The 20,698-nt window shown below is 51.4% G+C and overlaps 10 protein-coding genes across 10 annotated transcripts; 6 read left to right on the forward strand and 4 right to left on the reverse strand.

Annotated features, from left to right (window-relative positions):
• The first annotated feature begins 247 nt into the window (after window positions 1-247).
• Window positions 248-1,375, forward strand: C7974DRAFT_406966 (ML domain-containing protein). Its single transcript, XM_046143190.1, has 3 exons — window positions 248-576; window positions 677-893; window positions 946-1,375. The coding sequence occupies exons 1-3, from the start codon at window positions 368-370 to the stop codon at window positions 1,030-1,032; spliced, it is 513 nt and encodes a 170-aa protein (XP_045991104.1). The 5' UTR covers window positions 248-367; the 3' UTR covers window positions 1,033-1,375.
• Window positions 1,376-2,129, reverse strand: C7974DRAFT_406969 (ATPase, V1 complex, subunit F). Its single transcript, XM_046143191.1, has 4 exons — window positions 2,040-2,129; window positions 1,949-1,984; window positions 1,744-1,881; window positions 1,376-1,691 (listed from the first exon to the last, which is right to left on the reverse strand). Exons 1-4 carry the CDS (start codon window positions 2,097-2,099, stop codon window positions 1,551-1,553), a joined length of 375 nt encoding a protein of 124 aa, XP_045991105.1. The 5' UTR covers window positions 2,100-2,129; the 3' UTR covers window positions 1,376-1,550.
• A 110-nt stretch (window positions 2,130-2,239) lies between these two features.
• On the forward strand, window positions 2,240-4,091 carry C7974DRAFT_90901 (uncharacterized protein). Its single transcript, XM_046147489.1, has 2 exons — window positions 2,240-3,898; window positions 3,950-4,091. Exon 1 carries the CDS (start codon window positions 2,343-2,345, stop codon window positions 3,843-3,845), a length of 1,503 nt encoding a protein of 500 aa, XP_045991106.1. The 5' UTR covers window positions 2,240-2,342; the 3' UTR covers window positions 3,846-3,898; window positions 3,950-4,091.
• A 1,135-nt stretch (window positions 4,092-5,226) lies between these two features.
• C7974DRAFT_90910 (cutinase) lies at window positions 5,227-6,326 on the forward strand. Its single transcript, XM_046147490.1, has 3 exons — window positions 5,227-5,553; window positions 5,604-5,894; window positions 5,949-6,326. The coding sequence occupies exons 1-3, from the start codon at window positions 5,344-5,346 to the stop codon at window positions 6,144-6,146; spliced, it is 699 nt and encodes a 232-aa protein (XP_045991107.1). The 5' UTR covers window positions 5,227-5,343; the 3' UTR covers window positions 6,147-6,326.
• Window positions 6,327-6,450: 124 nt separating this feature from the next.
• On the forward strand, window positions 6,451-7,938 carry C7974DRAFT_406973 (uncharacterized protein). Its single transcript, XM_046143192.1, has one exon. The coding sequence runs from the start codon at window positions 6,727-6,729 to the stop codon at window positions 7,597-7,599; it is 873 nt and encodes a 290-aa protein (XP_045991108.1). The 5' UTR covers window positions 6,451-6,726; the 3' UTR covers window positions 7,600-7,938.
• A 946-nt stretch (window positions 7,939-8,884) lies between these two features.
• Window positions 8,885-9,418, forward strand: C7974DRAFT_406974 (uncharacterized protein). Its single transcript, XM_046143193.1, has 2 exons — window positions 8,885-8,933; window positions 8,980-9,418. The coding sequence occupies exon 2, from the start codon at window positions 9,008-9,010 to the stop codon at window positions 9,338-9,340; it is 333 nt and encodes a 110-aa protein (XP_045991109.1). The 5' UTR covers window positions 8,885-8,933; window positions 8,980-9,007; the 3' UTR covers window positions 9,341-9,418.
• Window positions 9,419-9,709: 291 nt separating this feature from the next.
• On the reverse strand, window positions 9,710-11,286 carry C7974DRAFT_445960 (putative cytochrome P450; the record flags this gene model as incomplete). The annotated part of the gene is made up of 5 exons (XM_046145572.1): window positions 9,710-9,868; window positions 9,914-10,323; window positions 10,371-10,578; window positions 10,632-10,899; window positions 10,949-11,286. The coding sequence occupies 5 exons, from the start codon at window positions 11,284-11,286 to the stop codon at window positions 9,710-9,712; spliced, it is 1,383 nt and encodes a 460-aa protein (XP_045991110.1).
• Window positions 11,287-13,036: 1,750 nt separating this feature from the next.
• On the reverse strand, window positions 13,037-13,874 carry C7974DRAFT_445962 (uncharacterized protein; the record flags this gene model as incomplete). Its single annotated transcript, XM_046145573.1, has 2 exons — window positions 13,661-13,874; window positions 13,037-13,592 (listed from the first exon to the last, which is right to left on the reverse strand). Exons 1-2 carry the CDS (start codon window positions 13,771-13,773, stop codon window positions 13,037-13,039), a joined length of 669 nt encoding a protein of 222 aa, XP_045991111.1. The 5' UTR covers window positions 13,774-13,874.
• Window positions 13,875-14,047: 173 nt separating this feature from the next.
• On the reverse strand, window positions 14,048-15,059 carry C7974DRAFT_467244 (glycosyl hydrolase; the record flags this gene model as incomplete). Its single annotated transcript, XM_046146355.1, has 2 exons — window positions 14,048-14,749; window positions 14,796-15,059. 2 exons carry the CDS (start codon window positions 15,057-15,059, stop codon window positions 14,048-14,050), a joined length of 966 nt encoding a protein of 321 aa, XP_045991112.1.
• A 1,670-nt stretch (window positions 15,060-16,729) lies between these two features.
• Window positions 16,730-18,693, forward strand: C7974DRAFT_90930 (cytochrome P450 4A10). The gene is made up of 2 exons (XM_046147491.1): window positions 16,730-18,319; window positions 18,429-18,693. Exon 1 carries the CDS (start codon window positions 16,813-16,815, stop codon window positions 18,268-18,270), a length of 1,458 nt encoding a protein of 485 aa, XP_045991113.1. The 5' UTR covers window positions 16,730-16,812; the 3' UTR covers window positions 18,271-18,319; window positions 18,429-18,693.
• Window positions 18,694-20,698: the final 2,005 nt, after the last annotated feature.

Below are 20,698 nucleotides of genomic sequence, written 5' to 3' on the forward strand. Positions count from 1 at the left end.
AGCTGCGACTTTTCAATGAAGGACTGGAGCGGGTGGAGACTATGAGCAACACAGCTCTAACTGAGCTGCATTGATTGCATACTGAGCGAAACAGCGACATTGGGCTGCAGCCGAGGCGAAGCGTTTCTGTGTTACTGTTATGGTCTGCGTCAGATGTCAACCCCGGATTAGGCTAGCAGCTTAGCGTGGCCTGGTGACTGATGACGAAACGGCAGGGACCACTAGGCGCCCCTTCCGCTAACGCCCCAGCCCCAGCCTCACCAACTCGCTGCGATAACCGCAAGCCGACCTTCGCCTCCATCTCTACTGCGCATACCTCCTGCGCCTCTAGAATCGCATTTTGAGACCGCATCACACGATACACGCGATGCAGCTCACCACAGTTCTCCTCGCAGGCCTCAGCGCCGTCAGCGTCTCGGCGGTGCCCTCGATGGGCGCCTCGTGGGTCCCTAACCAGGTTACCGTGAAGGAGGAGTTCAAGGTGCCTGGCGACAACCCTCTGTACTTCTGCGCAGACCCAGCAGACTATATCCTGCAGATTGACAAGGTCGACCTTGACCCCAACCCACCTAAGCCGTACGTCTGCCTACGCGCTGCTCTGCGCATCGCGAAAACAGCGCCTTGTTGATCGGCGCTAATCGCGTCTGAAAGTGGGAGATGCTGACATTAGAAATAGTGGCGAGAAGCTGAGCATCAAGGCTTCTGGTGATTTCAGCGAGGAGGTCGGCGAGGGCAGCAAGATGCACCTGCAAGTCAAGTACGGACTGATCACCCTGATCAACCAGGAGCGCGACGCGTGCGACACCATCGAGCAGGCTGATCTGAAGTGCCCGCTGAAGAAGGGTGAACTGAGCCTGACCAAGGACGTTGCTCTGCCTCGCGAGATTCCTCCGGTACGTAAGACCTAAGCTTGAACAGACTGGGTCTAATATGAGTGCGTTACAGGGCACATACACCGTTCTTGCAGATGTATATACCGAGGACGGCGACAAGATCACTTGCCTAACCGCGAAGATTGCTTTCCACCGGTAATTGCCTATTCAGCCCTCCGCCACTCAAGCCTAAGGCGTCGCTCCAGCACCAACAACGACCCTGATAACACCAACACTCCAAGTGGCGGTACCCTCGATGGCTCCGGTATCTTGAGTTTCGGCAATGTGAAGATTGGCAAGCGGAAGTTTGAGATGTCTGGTCCTGCAGCTGGGCTTGTGCAGCAAAGAATGCAAGAGCGCCTGCGACAGCGCAATGAACTGTAGGGCGGGTGGAAGCTGTATCTTTCGATCGCATGATATCATGCAACGGCACGTTTTGTTTATTCCATGGATGAGCACAGCATAATGTATATACGACACAACCAATGCACACTTACGACGCAACACCTTCTTGTTCACCGTGATCTGCCCTCTTAAGAACATTGAAGTCCACATAGTATGTCATGTCTCAACCCAAAGCACAGACGTACGTTACGGTATGTATTCAACGTGGATATCATCTACCATGCTATGCAACCATCCTGTCCAACCACCTCGCCAGATCACTACAGGCTGTGTCTACTCTCCGAACAGCCTGCGCACCCTCTTGAGTACGCTGTCCTTTTCGGGGTCGTACGGGTGGTCCTTGGACGGGATCTCGAGCAGCGAGGGGAAAGCGGCGGTGTAGGCCTCGACACGATGTCTTATTTTTTCGGCGATCTTGATCAACTCATTAGCATCCCTCCTCTCCTAGTAACCCAGGCGGACTTACATGCTGGTTTATCAACAAGATTGCGATGTCCTTGCGCTCGGTGGTGAAGCGGTCGAATGCTGCCTCGATGGCGCTGTTCTCTGTCTTCGCGTCTACGACTAGGAAGTTCTTCTGCGCGTCCGGGGGCTGCGTCACATGCTAGGTTCTGTCAGTGTTCCAGCTCCCTGGTCAGTGCCCCTCGGAATGAGCTCGACAGTCCACTCACGCCGACGCCGGCGAGCAGCATGCCCGTTACTGTGTCCTGTCGCAGGTTAGCTATGCTAGCTGAGAGATTCAGAGCCGAGCTTTATGCGCACCTCATCGCCAATCACGGCGAGGAATTGCCGGTCTTTGTACGCGGAGGCCGGGGCTGCCATGGTTGTGGTGCTGGACAGCTGCAGTTGGTGAGGCTGCGCTTGGTGTTGCAGCAGGGCAATGACGATGGCGCCTTCCCGGATCGGGGCACTAGCGCGGAATTTGTCTACTGAAAGACCGCAACAAACAACAGTACTCTTTCATCGCCGTCGCCTTAAAATGGAGGGCTCTTGAGCCGCGCGTCCCAACTCACCACACACTACCACCCATAAACCCGTGAACGGTCACCACTTCGCATCCCCACCATGCCGAGACTCGTCCGCAAGGCGCCGCTGAGCGAGCGCATCAAGACGTACCTCGACCCCTCCGACTGGGCGCTCTGGATATCCGAGGAGCTGAGCAGCAGTGATTGGGAGGAGTTCGCTGCATCGTACGCCCTCTGGCTCGGCTTTGGCGCCCACGCTGCTTTCATCGTGGCCCAAGCAAACAGCGGTGCATCCAACAACTTCGACAACGACGGAGTCTTCAGGGACTCTTCGGGACCTGGATGGCTCAGCTGGCTGGCGAATTTGCTGGTACTGATGCTGTCCGCTGCAAGCTTTACGAACGCATGGCTAGTGTACAGTAAGAAGAGGCATTACAGGCTATTCGAGCAACCAATCGAGAACACACCCACGACGCCTTCTGCAAAACGCGTCAGGGTCGATTCCTCGCCGTCTGGAGCGTCACCATTCGGCTACTTTCGTGACCTCGCCCAGCGCAACTCGGCGGCCGCGCGCGCTCACCCGGATGCGACACGAGACGTGTGGGAGGTTTCTGTTTGGGACCCCAACCCGCTGTGTCTGGAGCTGTTCTGCCTCTTCAGCCCGTTGCATGTCGCCCTCTACTACCTTAACTTACCTGTTGCGCCGCTTGATCCGCGCCCGAGTGTCCGTGTTGTAGCGACTGTGTTCATTGGTCTGATCCTGTCCGCCCAGCTCTGGCTCTTACGGTCTTCGTTCACGCAGCAGATCAAAGACAACAACATCATTAGTCGCCAAGTCTTGCACGAGTACGACAGCAAGTACGTTCATCCGTCGATGCATAAGCAATCTCGCGACGTGGCCATTCAGACTATATCGAAGAAGCGTAATCGCGACTCGAGCGTAGGCGTCAAGGGCAGCCCTCACGATCTGGCAAGCGAGGTTCTCACCTACACGCCGCGGACGATCATCAATAAGAAAGTCTTCAAGACCAACCCAAACCCGAACTATAGAAGCCAGTACGACCCTGATAATCTCTCACGGGGTCAGACTCCTTCGCGAAGTGCTAAACGCCCTATTTTCTCTTCCGCACATTCCTCGTACACCTCGACTGCCTCTGATGCCAGAGACGATGACGCAGATCTATCGTCCCCTATTCGGCCCTCACAGACACCCAACCCATTCCGCCGCGCCCCTTCGATTGGTCGCACAGGCGGCGACGGCGGTAGTCTCGGGGTTTTCACGCATGCCAACTCTCCGCTGCGCAAGTCTGCAAGTGCGAATTATCTTCGCGACACAGACGAGAACAACAGACCGCGCGAGCAGCCAAAGCTTAGCTTGAGTGATCGATTTGGCATTGCAAGCAGATCTTCAACACCGAGGCTGGAAAAGAGCAGCAACCCTACAGGGACTAAAAGAGTAAGTAGTATTGGTACAAGCTCAGGGAGCCAGACACCGAATAGGAAGGACGGGAGTCCATTGAAGAGAGTTCTGCCTAATGGCGAGGCCAGAGGCAGCGGGTATGGTAATCTTGGTGTTGGAAGGAGAGAGAGCGGAAGATTTTAATCTTGAATGTCGCGTGCGCACGATATGCTTACTGATATGTACAATAAGGACAGGTATGAGTACACTGGCTCGGTTGTACCGCAAACGAGACTGATACAGCTCAGCGGTAAAACATTCTCATACGAACTATATGACAAATAATCAACCTAGCACCTCTGGCCCAGACTCACCATTGGCTCACCATTTGCAATTCCTCTCCTCCATGACACAATGTACAACGTGGGCAAAGCGGCCCTTGTCCGACTTGCGACAAATAACGCCGAGTTGGTTGGAGAATTGCTGCACTTTGCCCTCAAGACTGGCTCCCTCATCTGTTTGGTCGAGAATTTGTCGTATCTGGAAACTACCAAACAAACTAGACGCCTCACCATCCCCCCGCCAAGACCTGACACCTTGGCAGTGCAACCCCACGACCAACAGATCTGCAGAACCCAGAATTCATGCCGAGGTCGTTCAGATCCGCTAGTGTCATACATGATGCCTCCTCCCACGTGTGTAGCAGATCAGATCCCTCTCATCTGCACGCTGCCGTTCCAAAACGCTGGCTTTTGGTAGTCCACCCGAGCACTCGGGAAGATAATCTACAGTGGCAGAAGTTCAGACGCGTTGTAATGGCCCACCCCGAAAAGAAATGCTTGGGTCTGAGCTGCTGGTGGTTGAGATGGGGGCTTGCTACTCAATACCGAGTTCTCGGGACGCATGGTATCAATGCGCTACGTACATGGCCGGAGCATTGTCGCTATTTGTGGTACAGCTTGCATGTAAAGTAAGGCAGTCATATCGGAGCTTGGTTTTCATGACATGCTTCAACAGCAGAATCGCATTGATCGATCGCACGGTACGCAAGTACGCCACCGTTGTGGCGATCCTCAGCTTGACACCCCTGGCAGCTGTCTAACAACCCAGTTCGGCGAACATGGCCTGACGTGGTGTAGGAACGACCCGCGAGTAAGAGATAGACAAGGTTGGAAGCGGGACTACTGGGGACGCTACACTACTGGACGCTTCAACAGGAACGACTCGGCTAACAATGCATTCATGCAATGATAGCATGGGTCATCATCAGCCTTGTGTACAGTAATGACGATGATCGCGACTCCACGTTCAGGGGTCATGCCTCGGGCCATCCCGCAGCCTCGTTTATGCACGCCATTGCATGACTGACATGAAACAGGTGCACAGCCCGCTCGGCCATCAATCTTGGCAGACCTCTACAGCGGCGAGTAGGACATCTGATGAACAGTGGTCTTTGTCTAGTGCATCTCTGAGTGATATCTGGGCATGGAAACTTTCTTTTGATGCCTTAGGGCAGCCGAGGGACGAGGAAATTAAGCCGGACGATCTTGAATGCATTGCAACTTCTGGAGTGGTAGAGGAATATAAGTAACCCTTGATGGCTTCTCGAATTAACTCGCTATCCTGCAACCAACAGTAGTCGATCTCAAGGCCAACATCTTCTTGACTAATAAATACTCCCTACTCACCTCCCACTACAAACATGAAGCTCCTCGCTCTCTCCGCCCTCGCCGCTCTAGCTACCGCCTCTCCCATCACCCACAAAGCGCCGGAAGCCAACACACTGGATGCCCGCCAGTTCGGTGGCTTCGGCGGCTCAAACACCAGGAATGAACTGGAGCAAGGCAGCAGTGCCAACTGCCCCAAGACCATCTTCATTTTCGCCCGCGCCAGCACAGAGGGTGGTAACATGGTACGCCACCTCCCTCCTCTCCACTTTACTCTCCTCTAACATCCACATAGGGTTCCTCCACGGGCCCTGCCGTAGCTAGCGCCCTCGAGCGCACCTACGGCGCCGACCAAGTCTGGGTGCAGGGTGTTGGCGGTCCTTACGCCGCTGGCCTAGGCACTAACGCTCTGCCCGGCGGCACCAGCCAAGAAGCCATCGACGAAGCCGTCCGGCTCTTCAACATGGCGAATACGAAGTGCCCCGACGCATCGATCGTGTCTGGAGGTTACAGTCAAGGTACTGCGGTCATCGCTGGCGCGATCCCGAAGCTCGACGCCGCGGTGCAGGACAAGGTCGTTGGTACAGTGAGTTTCCCCAGACAAGTTCAATGGTGTTGTGACGAAAGCTGACGTGAAAAGGTACTTTTTGGGTACACTCAGAACCAACAGAACAATGGCGGAATCGAGGGCTATCCGGCGGATAGGCTGGAGGTGTTTTGCGCCACGGGCGATCGTGTTTGCACAGGAACGCTGCGTATCACGGCGGCGCACTTCAGCTATGGAGATGAGGCTGCTGGACCGGCACCGGAGTTCCTGGAGAGTAAGATTGGGAACTAGAGAGCATTTGGGTGGTGGGAAAAACTGGGCTGGGAGTACCGCAGGCGGACTGGCTGGGTGTGTTGAGGTTAGCTTCTTGTATATATACATTTATGATTTACGAATATCATCAGTTTGATGCAGCGGACTGCGTAACAAATGGTTTGAGCATGTGTAGCGATCTAACCATTCATTGTTAAGACAGAGTTCAGGTATGTGATCGAAGTAAGTATACCAAGGCGCTATGTATGTATGTATACTAAATTAGTTTAGATCTGTTTGCTACGTGACGACAAGGTGCCCTTCTGCTACACCAAATTATATAGGGCTAATGTCCCCAGCACCCTCTGAACTCCGTTTCTCTCCAGCCCCTAACATCGACTGCCTCACTTCAGCCTACCACACTCGATCAACCGCCTGTCAGCTTTACTTTGCCCTTTTCGCCAAGGATACAGCCCGCCAATCATGTCAGACTACGTTGACGCCTTCGACTGGGATATGAACCTCGACGAGGATTTCGATTGGACAACAAACTTTGAATGGCCAATGGACAACACCTTTGGGCTGGTCTGGAACGAGAACCCTGTTCCTGCACCGCCCGATGAAGGGTGAGTTAAAAAAAAGACATGAGCTAACAGAGGGGCGGAGCAGATCGCATGAATCGCTTCAGCGATACTTCGAAGACACCCCCACATCGACGTTAACGCCACAAAACACTGAAGTGTCTGTCTCCACTATAGCTGAACCATCAACCTGGACATGCGACGCCGATGGTTGCAGTACTCGAACTTTCAAGCGTCGCACTGAACTCCTCCGTCATCAGAAGAAGCACGATACCACTCGCGAGTTCACGTGCGCTGCACTGCACTGTCGACGTACGGGCAAAAATGGATTTACCCGCAAAGACAAGCTTATCGACCACATGCTCGCTGGTCATGACGAAGACACTATCTTTTCATGCCCCAGCTCTGGTTGTACAGCAGGCCTCACACGAGACCTGTTGACTCTGCATACTCAGCAGGACACACCAGCCACAAAGCTCGGCCTCTATCGCGTCTGTCCGATGCCAAGGTGCTCGTTCCGCATTCATGCCTGGCGTAAGCCCCTAGATGAGCTTCGAAGTCATATCATCGAGGAACACCACCAAAAAGGACGAAAGACGTATGCGGGGGTATTGAAGAGTCGAGGCTACGAGCCTGTGGCTGTAGATGTCGTGTGTCCGTTGTGCATGCATCCGAGCCAGTCCCACGAGGACTTCCAGGTGCATCTTGTGACAGCGCATGGAAACATGTCGCCTAAGGCGCTGGAAGAAATGGGTTCGATCAACGGTAACCTACAAGCTCCAGATCTAGCGGTGCAACAGATGATGAGTGCGGATCCGCTCATCCAGGAAGAGCGTCGGGCCATCCTCAGCTTGTGGCCGCAATTTGAGAGCTTTCCTGTGTGGGATGACATGAAGTGTCACGCCGGATGAATGAGTTGAAGTACGGACACACAGCTAACAAGCGCTTTGTCGCTTTCTTTCTCACATAGAGTTCCCTAAAGAATGCATCCAACTGCGTACGCTCCTTAAATCTGAACTAGACTGCAACTCGATTCCTCCTGCCTTTCGTCGCATTTGTGTTGTAAGACAAGCCATCTAGATTCTTACCACTAATAGAATCTACCAGAGACGTCTCTCTTACATAGGCATCTTGGGGATACACAAGCTATTGCCTTGGTACAACGTGGATCGCTTTTCAGAGACAGAGAGGAATTGAATGATGACCCCGAGAAGCCCAACAAATGTTTTGTGAAACACGTTATCGCCTGTCAAGATTCCAATAAATTTCGGTTTTCAACGATCATCAATCTCCACAGTGCAGATTAGACATGTGCTAGTCTTACCAATACTGTCGCTACTCGCTGAAGGTGGTTAAGATTGCCCTGCGACTGAAGCGGCGGGAAGTCTATGTCCAATCACAACTGACAGCGTTGATTTACTACGTCTACAAGGAAATATAATCTCCACTGCAACTTCGGAATTGTACATTGTACATCGTGGATTGGATGCCCGCAGACATGGTCCAGAATGGACGCGGGACGCCTTACCTTTCCTTCGTATCTCGCATTCGAACACTTAGCGTACGGACAAGTGAAATGGTCGACAACTATTTTTTGTTTCGTTGCAGTGCACAAGGTATGACCTAGAACGCCTGAGCTGAAATGAATGCCAGGGCGACCAGGTTGATGTCTCCGACGCGGCTTGATGTGACCCTCAGTCGCACAAGCATCGTCTTTGTCTCTGTTCACAACAGCGGAAAGTCATTTCCGCTCCAAGAGTATTGCCCGGGGTTTTCTTGATCGTGTTCGTCCTCCATGAATCTGTGCATCTTGCCCTGCAAGCACCAAGGGTAGCAGAGTCTCGCCACTTTCAAGCTACATTAACACGCACCGATGGCAAAGCGTCTTCAAGTTTAATTAATCTCACTACTAGTGATAATCAATTGGCCCCATTTTGAGACTCCGAAGCGAACAATTCAAGTGCTTGGTGAGTTCTGGGCTCCGTGATAGGTCTCGCATTCTGGATACACTGCATGATGAGGACGGTGTTCATTTACACAAACTCATGATTTACATTCCCGCTGCATTACGATTGCGGAATACGAGACATAGGCGACGGTCCTCTAGGAACATCTGACCACGTAGTAGATGAGAAGCCAGGCTTCAGCACGCGTATATATAGGACCCCAAGTGCTTTGTACTCATGCAAGCCATCACAACGATTAAACTCAGATCAGCAAGAGAAGATTCAGTCAATCAATTTCAGTACGCTCTTGTCACACTCGTCTTTTTCAATACTTACGCCTGCCAGACCTGTACCACCAGCCGCCACCACCACCATGCAACTTCAATCCATCGTCACCATCGTCGCCCTTACCCTTTTGGGCACAGCAACCGCCATCCCTGCTGCTGCCCCGTTTCCAGAGGCCGTCGCAGTCACTGAAGCGGACGCTTCCATTCTCGAAGCACGCGTCACTCAGCTTCGCTGGAACGCGAAGAGAAGCGGCAGCGAGTGCTCCGCTAAGTGGAGCGGGGTTTGCTATGAACACTGTGTCACCGAGGGCACGGCTGCGTCACGCAAGTGCATCAGGGACACTATTACGAGTGCGATTGATGGCGCAGGGTGCGGGGTGTTCAAGAGCAAGTGCAAGTGTGTCTGCAACAAGAAGTAAGCCGACAGTGTGGGTGAAGGGTAGCCTCGCGTGTTATCTGTGCACCTAGGAACGAGTCGCTCTTTTGATCGTCTGCGCACGTGGTTTCTGTGTTAGTTACTGTATTCAATTTTTAGCCTCTCACGTTAAAGAGGCTCTATGAATGAATTCTGTACTTTCTGTTTTGAACTCGATCTAGCTCCCTAGGTGGAGACTCGAAAGTGAGAGACCCTGGGGAAATCGAACTAAAGTCCTCAGCGCCGCCTATCACGACATATCTAGAGAACAGTGTCGATGAACCAGCAGTTCATGTAGCGCAGTATCCCTGGTAAGCCTTAGCCCTCAAATATCCCAGCCTCTACCGCAACCTTCGTGTCTCAACGACCGCCCTTAGGCTCTTCGGGAGAACTCTACCCTGACTGGACCAGATGTCTCAAGCAAAGTATTCAGCTTGGGTGTGCAGTTGTTTTCTTCGACCTTGAAGTCATAGGTTTTCAAAAGCGTGACGAGGAACACTTTCACCGACAGCAACGCAAACTTGTACCCAACCTATAACGGTTAGCGTTGTATGGAAAGGCCCAAAGAGGTACTCACACAATCTCTTGTCCCTGATCCAAATGGCATGAATGGCCTACTCTTGTCGATACCGTTGAGAAAACGGTTGGGGTCGAATTCACCTGCGTCTGATCCCCAGTATTTGGGTGATGTATGCATGTGGAGATACGAGAGATAAACCAGCATGCCTGGCTTTAGCGCTACTGGCTTCTTGCATGATCTAATGCCAGTTTCTCGCTCAATGACTCGAAGTGTTGCAGGTACGCTTGGGTACAACCGATTGATCTCCATGACGACTGCGTCGAGGTATGGCATCTTCGTGGTCACTGTTGTGAAGTCGATCGCATCAAACGAATCAATCTCGGCCAAGAGCTTTGCAAGTATTTCCGGGCGCCTTTGCAGCTCAATCATTATCCATGTGATGTTGGAGCCAATACCGTGATGGCCGCCTGGAATCGTCAGTATGATGGCATCTAGCAACGACTTGTTTACTTACCGAAAACGTTGAGCCTCGCAAATTGAATAGCGAACTTTGTCAAAGGCCCGGATCGCTTACCGCCGTCGGCAACAGAAAGACTGCGGATGGTCTTCATTGGTGCTTCCGGATTGTTGCTCTCATACTCCTCTAGATGTTCGACGTTCCTATCGTAGATACTCTCAATCTCTGCCCGTACCTTGGCCTCGGATGCTACTGGCTTCCCAGGCTCTACGAGCCTGAAGAACAACATAACGGAGTACAGTGCAGAAGGCCATGGACTGCCAGCCCGTAGGTGTCGGCTGCCCGTCTGATGTCGGCAACAACTTCACCTCTGTCAAGACTCCCAGCGATGCTTTCGACGTGTGCAGAGGCAACTTCCATGATTCCATCGAACTTGCCGACATTTGAAGCGGGATTGCTGAATTCGCGATTGAACATACCACGCTGGCGCATGGCTTCATGACCCACGTCGTCGAATAGGTTGTTGTCGAGCAAACGAATGAGTGTCCAGAACGGAGACCAGCTAAAGACACGAGGGTCGCCCAAGCTACACAATATTAGACTAATTAGCAGAGAGAACTGTTGAGTTCACTTACCGCGATGCAACTTTGTCTGTAAATGCCAGCACCTCTTTGGCCATAGTAGGGTCATGCACTGACACCAGTATCTTGTTGCCAACTTGAGCATAGGAAATCCCATCGTCTGCCAAAGTGGTCAGTTTCTCCAACATCAACGCCATTCCGTCTCTGAAGTAGATCGGAATGGCACCCAAGATAGGATAGCCTTTAAGCTTCAGTATACCAGGCAGCGGGCTCTCGGATAGTGCAGAAGTCAGGGTAAAGAAGCCAAGACACATGAGCAGCCCAAGAGCAGCTGTGACAGATACTGGTGGAGTCATTTCCACCAGATACTCAGGAATCAAACCGCTAATCATGTCGAGCGGTAGCGTCTCCAGTGGGAGACTGATGTCGGATGAAGTTGATGAAAACGTGTTCTACTAATAAGCAGTGCATAAGTCGCTATTTATATTGCAATGAACGAAGATGTCTGCCAATACATATTTGCGCTGTGAAACTGTGAAGAACTAATGAGTAGGAATCGTCTGTACCATGGGTTTGACTGTAGGTACCCACCTAACTACGAACAAATCTGGTGACAGGCTGCTGGTGGAGTAATTCTGTGCCGTAGTGGTGCATGCCAGTGCCGAATCGAGAATCAAGTCCGACTGCATTTGTCCCAATATATTCGGAGACCAGAGGCAGAACAGCTTGGTGGGTACTTTGGTAGAGTGGAGACAACCGGTCCGTACCGAGATGTCTTGCCATTGCAGCGGTTGTTCTGACGTGCATGATCTGAACGTATACGAGAATGTGGTAAGCAATATTCGACTCTTTGAGCCGACCCCGGTTTACAAGCTTAACTTAGATTAGTTTACCGTTCGCCTCACACGGGTAAGCGTAGGAGCAGGATGCGTAGAGCCCACACAACGCTGCAATAAATGCTGCAGGAGACACTAGCTGACCTATCATGCAGGATGAATGCGGCGGAGGATCTGCACAAAAGAATGACACATGCGTTATGGCAGAACTGTGCTGCTGCTGCTGCCATATGTATACATGGTCTTGCGCATGTCATACTTTGACATGATCAAAATGTAAAGAGACGTCGTGCCACGATGTAGAGCTGGCTAGAGTGGCCAAAATGAATCTGAATCAGGAGCAGACTGCAAAGAGCCATAAATCAGCTCTCGGGTTCGCAGAATCAATCTGTTCGGGATAGTGTCTTCTTGCGATCCGCATGAGGAGCACATTGCAACTCGAGCTTTGCACATATTCGTCCATACAACCTAGCCTGAATGGCGAAAACCGTTGTTCCGAGTCTGTGTTCATCGATATAAACGGAGCCTTGGAGCTGGAAGACGCCGAAAGGGTGCTCTTGGCGCTAAACTCGAAGTCGTCAGTCGGAACTCATGGACCAGTGCCACTGTACAAGTCGCAGGTAAATCTGACTGTGGAGCTTGAATCCAGGGGTGGAGGGTAAACCCAAGTGTACGTTGTGATATTGTGTAGATCACCTGCTTGGTACACCACACAGCAGGTCCCGTCGAGCGGAACATCCCAAGTTTTCTGCGAAAAAGAATAATTTTGAGTGGAGGGTACTGATTAGAGGGACAAGGCCCTGATGTAAATCAGTAGTACTGGAGTCGTGATGTTGGCATCAAGCTCTAGCTTCCACAAGTGGCTAGATCAATAATAGTACCATGGTAGATGAAAGTCTTGCCCTCTTGCCCCTCACTTTTTGCCCAGACAGCTTGAACAGGGACACGATACTCCCCTGTATCCTGCATAAGCCCTAGATTCGGTACTGTTAGTCTGGCGCAGTACCAAGAAAGTGGGTTGCGCGTATCAACAATTACTGATAATATTGCTGATCAGAATACTTACAGGAAAAAGGGTCTTGCTCGCACTCTACAATCGAGGTAGATGTTGTCTAATGTTGCTAGTACGAAGCTTCTCTTAATATCCCTTTAAGCTCGTCCTCTCATATAGAAGGTCGGATTGCCCTGCGCTCACTTGTCATCTTCGCCATGATATTCCTGCTCTAACATGTCGCGAGCGTTCTTGGATGAAGCGCCACCCTTACCAATTGACTTGTCGAACTCGTGCTGGGGTCAAGCACCGCTCTTAGCAGAGCGCTTCTTGCGGGGGAGTATGTTCGCAGTCATTGACAGCGCCAGCCTCTTCGCGTTCGCAGATAAGACTCGGCGCTTCGGCCGCTTTAGTTATGGCTCTTGGGTCCTTGGTGTGGACAGGGAGTTCGAAATTCTCGGCGGCTCCATCACCCGTGGCACCATCCAAGGAGTTGTGCTGAACATAATCTTCGCTGAACTCGCTGTAGCCATACGGGAACGCGTCCATTTCACCATCCATTGCACCAAAACTCTCCTGATACACCCCTATGTCATTTATCTCTTCGTCGTCCCACGCGTGGACAATACTGATGCCAGTCAGCTCGAACATTTCCTCCTCCCTGAACTGCTCCAGTGACTCCAACTCTTCTGCAACATCTTTGAGGAGCTCTAGTGACCCATCGTCGTCTTCACCTGTTACTTCTGCGAGGGTCTCATGATAGACGGCCTCGGCAGTTGTGCGAAAAATATCCGCGTCACGCCAATTCTCAAGTGCGCATGCCACCAGAATGCAATTCTTAATAAACCAGTACGGCGGAAGCGTAGGGTCACTAACGAGAGATGGTAAGCAAGAGAAAACACAATGGAAAACGTGGAGAGCCAGCCGCAATAGACTTACACCAGGCTGTGCTTTGCGGCTGAAATGCAGCCTTGCAGGTCGACATCAAACAAAGCGCGCGATGCCTCGTACTGTAGACGGTACACGTCTGGATCTTGCTGTGTCTCTGCCATTGTTGCGCGAGTATTGTCAAGATGATAGGAAAGAGATCTTATAGGTAAGTTACGGTGGTTTCAAGAAGATGTTGCCTGTGGAATGTGGTTCGAAGTTGGACATGTAAGCAGGTTGCGGAAGAGGGAAACAGCGAACGGTAGCGTGTGGTGAAAGCATGCGCGCTAAGCCTAAATCGTCACGCGATCCAACAGCAAAGACATGCAAGCAAATTTCTTGGTGTGTCTGCCTATAGCTCTTCCTACTTTCATTCTGCCAAATCCTTTTACAGATCATCTAGACAACAGGCCAGCCGCTCGACCAGTCGATCTTGTTGATACCAAACTTCTTTTGGCCATCGCCGTAGCCAATGCGCGTATCGACATAATGGTAATAGAGGAGAGGGCCTTCTTTGGGGTCCCAGTAAACTCCCTGCCCACCCGGACCATAAACCCATCCATGGGACTCAAGCACGGTGGTACCACCTCCTTCAATGCACTTTTTGCCAGACTTGTCCACGAAACCACCAGTAGCACTGGTCGACCTGCAGACCTGAATCTTGTATTCAGCACCCTTTGCCGGGCGGTTCGTGTCGAAGCCACAACACTTGCCCGCAGAGAAGAAGAGGTAGTGGTAGTTGCCGTTCTTGGTGATGAAAGGGGCTTCCTGAGCGTGCTCACCTTCAGGCTTGAAGGCGATGTTGGCGGACGCTCCACCAGCGGTCTTCAAGGGGGGATTGTTCATGTTCACAGAGAACAGGTCATTCCAGAAGGAACCGAATGACGTAACGAACTTAGAGCCGTCCCAGTAAAGAGCACTGTCGATGGCGTTGTAGTTCTTGCCGGCCTTAGAAGTGATGCCAGTGCTTCCATGATCAGTCCACGACCCCACTTTTAGCGTCTTTGATGTGGCTACGCCGATGGCAGAATCTTGGACACCGAAGGAAGAGACGGTATAGTAGAGGTAGTATGTATCCCCAACCAGGGTAACATCAGGGGCCTAGCAAGAGTCAGTGGAATCAGGATCGTGTGTTTGGCTTCCTTACCCAGAGATCATCTTTGCCCTTCAAATTGATCTTAGATCCAGCAGGAACGACGGCACCCTTGTAAGTCCAAGGGCCAGTGACAGTAGGAGCAGTGTGAATAGCAATCTTGCCTCCAGTTGAGAATCGGTAGTAGGTGCCGTCAGAGTGGCGGATGAGGGCAGGGTCATGGGCGTTGTTGCAAACACCGGTGCAGGCCATGGGGCTGGCATAGCCATAGACGACACTGACTGCCGACAGCAGAGACGCAATCAGAGACGAACGCATCTTGGCGGTTAATAAACGAATGAATAGCCAAGAAGATGATCAACGACTGCAAGTGATGCTTGATACAACGTCAAGAGCCATTGCATGTATATAGCGTCTTCCAGAACCGATGAAGTCCCCATAATCTCGGCATCTTGTAGGAAGGGGCTCAGTAACCCGTCCTCTACTTTCAACGATGACCGGTGGAAACATACAATTCCAGGCAAGCTCTACCAGTGCCGTCCCGGAGAATTTACGGACAAAACCATGCCTGAGAGCTAGACCAACATAATAGAGTGTTTACAGGGGTCTCCTTAGATTTGACAGGGATTCGAACAGGCGAAGGAGCGCGTACCTGACCAGCCATGTCGGCCCCATGACGGTATATACGCCGATGAGGATGTTAGTAATCTTGGCCAAGGTGTGCGATCCGGGACTGTGCCTGATGTGGTCAAGCCTGCCCACGGGTCGTTGTGGGGCGGTAAACATGAAACACCACTGGGATCAGTTGCCGAGTCTCAATCATATCCACATCTCAAGTCGACTGTTCCAGACACATACAGCTCAGCACTGTCTCAAAGTCACGTCTGATGCTGGAGCCAGACGGATTGTGTGCTAATTACAAGAGTCCAGTGCGCTCGCTCTAAATGTACTGTATGATGCCGTTGTCGACCAAAGTTTATACTGCGACCCACGTCAAAAGAATGGATGCGACAAAACGACTGATAGGCGCAGAAGGAATACAGCAATCATCTTGAAACCGATCGAGCACACACGATGCCATGCCAAAGATGCCTGAGAGGTCCAATGCCAGGATCTAAGGCCAGGATCTAATATACGTCTGCCGGACCTCCACTAGGGTATCTACTGGCCAACTCGACAACGCCATTCTGGAAGCGTATTTGCCATATATTCGCCGTAGTTGCCGATGTGGAGTGACCACATGCGCCACACTTGCCAAGTGAGCCTGAGCAATTTGCCGCGAGTCTCGTGTACCTACAAGTGTTTCAAGCACGGGCAATCTGCCGATAGCCGCTGGCCATGACTCAACATGTATCGTCCACAGTAGGTATCAATGCGATACGGGATATATTCCGGGTACTGCCCTCAAAATGGAGTTGATACCAGCACCGTCTATATGTGCACCGTTCGCTGCTTGTCGACCGGACGCAGAGCGGATGTATCGATAGGGCTAACGTTAGCATTCAGGAGGCTTTGGTCGAGCTTGATAGTGCTCCTAGCTGAAGACGAAGCATTGTGTAGAATTGGTTAGCACTCAGCATGAATGCAATGCCTCGAGGCGTAAGAGCTAGACTGCCTTGGAGTACTCGGGTGTCGTTGGAAATTCCAGGCTGCCGCACGACAGGACATCAGCCAACGTGAAGCATCACTGCAACTTGCAGGCCTCTTCTGATAAAAAAAAACATTGGTAAAACCTGGTGTACGGTATAATAAGCTTGCATCGAGGGATGGCTGCGATTTAAGTATGGCGTGCTCCAAAGTTGATCACGAGCATGACGTCACGTGCGATGACGAGAAGGGTTCAGTGATAGAGGTAACTAAGATCAGTCGAGTGGATACAGCAACAGGAACGATTCTCGATAAATCCGCGATTGGTGAAGACGATCTCGGGAACAAAAGTGGTATGTAAATCCCCAAGTCTTATCGCTGCCCCACTTTTGTGGGTACCTCCACAGTGACTCAACCATCATCCAAAGAACATAAGAACATATACGACGTCGCAAACCACCTTCGTCTCTGTTTGCTCGACGATATGGCGATTCTTGAAGCCCTTTCTGGCGTGTCTGTAGAACGTCCCGTCACCCTGACAGCAGCGTTCCTCGGCATCCTCCTTCTGGTCCGTACCATCTATCGAATCTACCTCCACCCACTATCCCACATACCTGGACCCATCTTGCCTAAAAGTACATCGTTGTGGTTGCACTATCATGCATACATCGGCGACGAAGCCAGTACTATCCACCGTCTTCACGCACAGTATGGCCCGTACGTGCGTGTAACGCCGAATGAAGTCGACATTAGCGATGCTGATGCCATCCATCCCATCTATGTCTCGAAGGGTGGATTCATGAAGGCGCCCTGTTACGCGAACTTTGACATCGATGGCCACAAGTCGATCTTCTCAACGACGAGCCCTGAGTATCGCGCGCCGAGAGCTAAAGCAGTGGTGCCTATGTTCTCGACGAAGAGTTTACGGGAAAATCAAGATGCGATTGCTGGATGTGTGAATAGCATGATAAAGAGGCTGGGAGAAGAGGCACGCACTGCACAACCAGTGAATGTGTTGAATTTAACAAGAGCACTAGCTGTTGATGCTGTGTCGACACACTTGTTTCGTGAGAACTATGATGGCGTGAGCGAGAAAGGCCCAACTCTGAGTGTGAGCGCTTTTGTTGATGCTTTTGTGGCTGTTGGACGCTTTTTCTATTTGCCAACACCTGTCTTCATCTGGCTAGAATGGGCGATTGGGAAATGGATGGCCGATCAAGAGACGGAAGAAAGCATGACACTCGTTGATAAATTTGTCAGCAATCTGGTATCTGGCACTTCTGCGAAGTCGCAAACATATCCAGGTCGTTTGATGGCCGCTGGTATTAGCAATGCCGAAGTCGAAGCGCAGTGCAAAGATCTGCTGTTCGCTGGTACAGATTCGACAGGCATGAACCTGGCAACTATCATCAGAGGCCTAGTGATGCACCCCGAGAAGTATGAAAAGTTGAAGGAAGAAGTCAATCGGAATGCTTCGCTAGGTGCAGAAGCTGAGGATATTCAGGCTCTGCCATACCTCACTGCAGTCGTCAAGGAAGGCTTGCGTGTCAGCATGGCAAACCCTACACGCCTTCCACACGTGGTTCCAGCAAATGGCTGGATGTTCAAGGGTACATTCTTCCCTGCAAAGTCCATAGTTGGGTGCTCAGCCTACGAGCTCCACTTCGACGAAAACGTTTTCCCTGAGCCACGCAAGTTCATACCTGAACGTTGGCTCAGTGCCACAGAAGCCATGTCGAGGTCGTCGTTCGCTTTTGGTGCCGGCTCCCGCCAATGCATTGCTAGAAATTTGGCGACACTGGAGCTACACCTTGCAACAGAGCAACTAGCCATCAGCGGAGTGCTCGACGGCGGGCGGGCAGTTGACCAAGGTGATGTCAAGATCTACGAGTGGTTCAACTCCAAAGTCGAAGGAGAGAAGATTGAGGTTATCTGGTCATGAGGATAAAAGAGAGTCAGTGCCAGCTCATCAAATATGTGTGTGCTTCCTGGTGCGTAGATCTACATTATCTTAAAATACGTGCCTGTCTTTTTTAGTTATACTATTATTCTCAGACCATGTTGCGACGTTTGTTTTGAACTCGGACTAATCTTTTCCAGGTCTCAGATACTCTCCATGGAGCTCACAATGGAGAAGACCATAATTCAGAACTCTACATCGAGTTTTCAGACCGCATCGGCCTCTCCCTGCTTCCACTTTCAGTCGGTCTCGCGAGATAAGCGCGTGTGGAATTACACAGGGGTAAAATTCGTTTAACATCAGCTGCGCAGTTGACATAATCCAAATCTGACCTCGAACAAGTCCATCATATCAACCACGCTTGAACCTTTGACGAGAGCCCTTATGCCGTACCAGCAAAATATGCACATCTCTTCCACCTGCTTTCACACCCAAGTGCCGGCAGAAGTCCGAAACACGATACTTCGGCAGGTCGTTGGCAATGATTGCTGCATCGACAGCGCAGAAGATCCTGGGAACTTTACGCTTATCAATAATTCTGAGCGTCATGCCAAAAAGATTGCGTCCATGTTGTGAAGAATCGCGCTGGCTATTCTAGACGGCCAAGGCTACGACTCTTCAAATTGTCTGATCGCGTCAATGGTACCTTTGATAAATCTATCGGTTTTGTGGCGCCGACGGTCAGATACGATTGGAATTGGCGTCGCTGCTCGCCACTATGAGAACTGTCCTGATCTTGTTTAAGGACGTGCACGAATTCTTCACAGCATTCCTCGCCGGCTGGTCAAGCGTCCTGTTCTTTCCCCGAACCGGTACATGCTGTGACGTTGTAGCAAGTGCCGGAGGTACTCGGAGAGGTTATACTGAAGATCTAATCCGGAAGAACATGGTGTGGCAATACATCCTGTCGATCGAGAGTTATGCTAGAAATTTCATCTCACGAAGCATTGTGTCGCTGTGGAAGGCCAAAGCTTCTCATAGCGACATGGGGTCTTCGTCACTGTACTGACTACTGCTTGTGCTCCCCACACTCGACTGTGCGATTTCCTGGAAAATATCAACCCCAAATGTAACCTTGGACTCTTTGGTATCATAAAATCTGGACTGCTTATCAATGTCGATTTCGAGCAAGGGAGCATGCGCACGTCGCCAATCATGCGGATATTGCTGGTTCGAGCAGAATTTGGCAAACTCGGCGGCTACCTATCTCATCGATGAAATACCTGCATGTTGCCGATAGCTAGTCGTGCATATTGATCACTGCAGGTACGATAGTGGCACACGAGATTCCGTTGGAGTGGTAATTCGAGTTTAGAACAGAGAAGGTCTGGTCTGCAGGAGGAAGACATCAAATGGTATACGGATGTCGACGGCTGGATTTAGAAGAGCCAGCTTAACTTTTCTTTCTTTCGAAGGTGTACAAGGCGTCATCTTCGAAAAGGCGGATGAGGGAAATCGGACGTTCGACATGGGGTCGGAACGAGGAAGGCTGCCCAAGCGCTAGGGCAAAGCGGAACACAAGATCGCTCCTCCATGTCGAGCGCAGCGCGCCTTGGCTCAACAAAAAGCTTACGAATTAACAGACCCATCTACTTGTTAGTGTGCTCGTTCAATTGAGGTTGCACAAGCTCGATTCGAGACCGTGTCGTGCTTCCGGGTGACGCCCTTGCTTGGCCAGCACCTCGGTAGTGGGACTGGCTGTCCCGGTGCATGGGACAAAGACAACTGCATTCCATCTGTATGCCACGTGCAAAGTATATTTCCAGTCAATGGATGTTCAACGTGTGACCATCCAGAAACTTCGCACAAGTGTGCAACCGGTGCAGGGCGGAGGAATGTAAACCAGTGATAGACTTCACGAGCCATGACGTTGGCCGTTCGCGGCTGTGCAGCGGATGACAAGCCGTTGTCCGTGGGACGGCCGGATCAGACGAATAGCGTGCGCCTCGATGCTGGAGTACCTGCACATCAATGTCATCAATGAAAGTGGTCCATTGAAGTAAGGGGAATTGAGTATAACTACGAAGACGACGATGGCGCCATTCTTAAACGGAGCTTAAGACTCAAACCAATTATTTAATGGACTCGCTTCTGTCTACCAACCGTTACGGAGGGCCGAGTATCTGACAGGATGACGTCATGCAGCGGCCAAAGACATCGTCAAGCGAGGTTTTGCGGGGAACCTTCGCTTCTCCACCATGCACTGACACCAAGCTGCACGCGACGACCCACAAACATCATAATCGATACGATTCCGGTTGTATTGCCAAGGTCTGACTGCGCTTGTCTGCGCTTGTCCCCAGCACGATGACCAGCCACATACGTGTCACACAGACTCGTCTGTGCACAGCTTCGGCAGCTATGGCAGGTTTCTTTGACGCTTGCCGTCGTACGACCGGGTGCATGCGCC

Source organism: Boeremia exigua (assembly GCF_020726555.1).
Source record: "Boeremia exigua strain MPI-SDFR-AT-0100 chromosome Unknown C7974scaffold_16, whole genome shotgun sequence".
Lineage (NCBI taxonomy): Eukaryota > Fungi > Ascomycota > Dothideomycetes > Pleosporales > Didymellaceae > Boeremia > Boeremia exigua.

Bases quoted from the DNA above. Each gene is read 5' to 3' on its own strand.
- C7974DRAFT_90901 (XM_046147489.1), top strand. From the start codon at position 2,343: ATGCCGAGACTCGTCCGCAAGGCGCCGCTGAGCGAGCGCATCAAGACG.
- C7974DRAFT_406966 (XM_046143190.1), top strand. From the start codon at position 368: ATGCAGCTCACCACAGTTCTCCTCGCAGGCCTCAGCGCCGTCAGCGTC. The intron at 577-676 runs GTACGTCTGCCT...CATTAGAAATAG, and splicing joins GACCCCAACCCACCTAAGCC to TGGCGAGAAGCTGAGCATCA. The intron at 894-945 runs GTACGTAAGACC...AGTGCGTTACAG, and splicing joins TGCCTCGCGAGATTCCTCCG to GGCACATACACCGTTCTTGC.
- C7974DRAFT_90930 (XM_046147491.1), top strand. From the start codon at position 16,813: ATGGCGATTCTTGAAGCCCTTTCTGGCGTGTCTGTAGAACGTCCCGTC.
- C7974DRAFT_90910 (XM_046147490.1), top strand. From the start codon at position 5,344: ATGAAGCTCCTCGCTCTCTCCGCCCTCGCCGCTCTAGCTACCGCCTCT. The intron at 5,554-5,603 runs GTACGCCACCTC...ACATCCACATAG, and splicing joins GCACAGAGGGTGGTAACATG to GGTTCCTCCACGGGCCCTGC. The intron at 5,895-5,948 runs GTGAGTTTCCCC...TGACGTGAAAAG, and splicing joins AGGACAAGGTCGTTGGTACA to GTACTTTTTGGGTACACTCA.
- C7974DRAFT_406969 (XM_046143191.1), bottom strand. From the start codon at position 2,099: ATGGCAGCCCCGGCCTCCGCGTACAAAGACCGGCAATTCCTCGCCGTG. The intron at 1,985-2,039 runs GTGCGCATAAAG...AACCTGCGACAG, and splicing joins TCGCCGTGATTGGCGATGAG to GACACAGTAACGGGCATGCT. The intron at 1,882-1,948 runs GTGAGTGGACTG...GACAGAACCTAG, and splicing joins TGCTGCTCGCCGGCGTCGGC to CATGTGACGCAGCCCCCGGA.
- C7974DRAFT_406974 (XM_046143193.1), top strand. From the start codon at position 9,008: ATGCAACTTCAATCCATCGTCACCATCGTCGCCCTTACCCTTTTGGGC.
- C7974DRAFT_406973 (XM_046143192.1), top strand. From the start codon at position 6,727: ATGAAGGGTGAGTTAAAAAAAAGACATGAGCTAACAGAGGGGCGGAGC.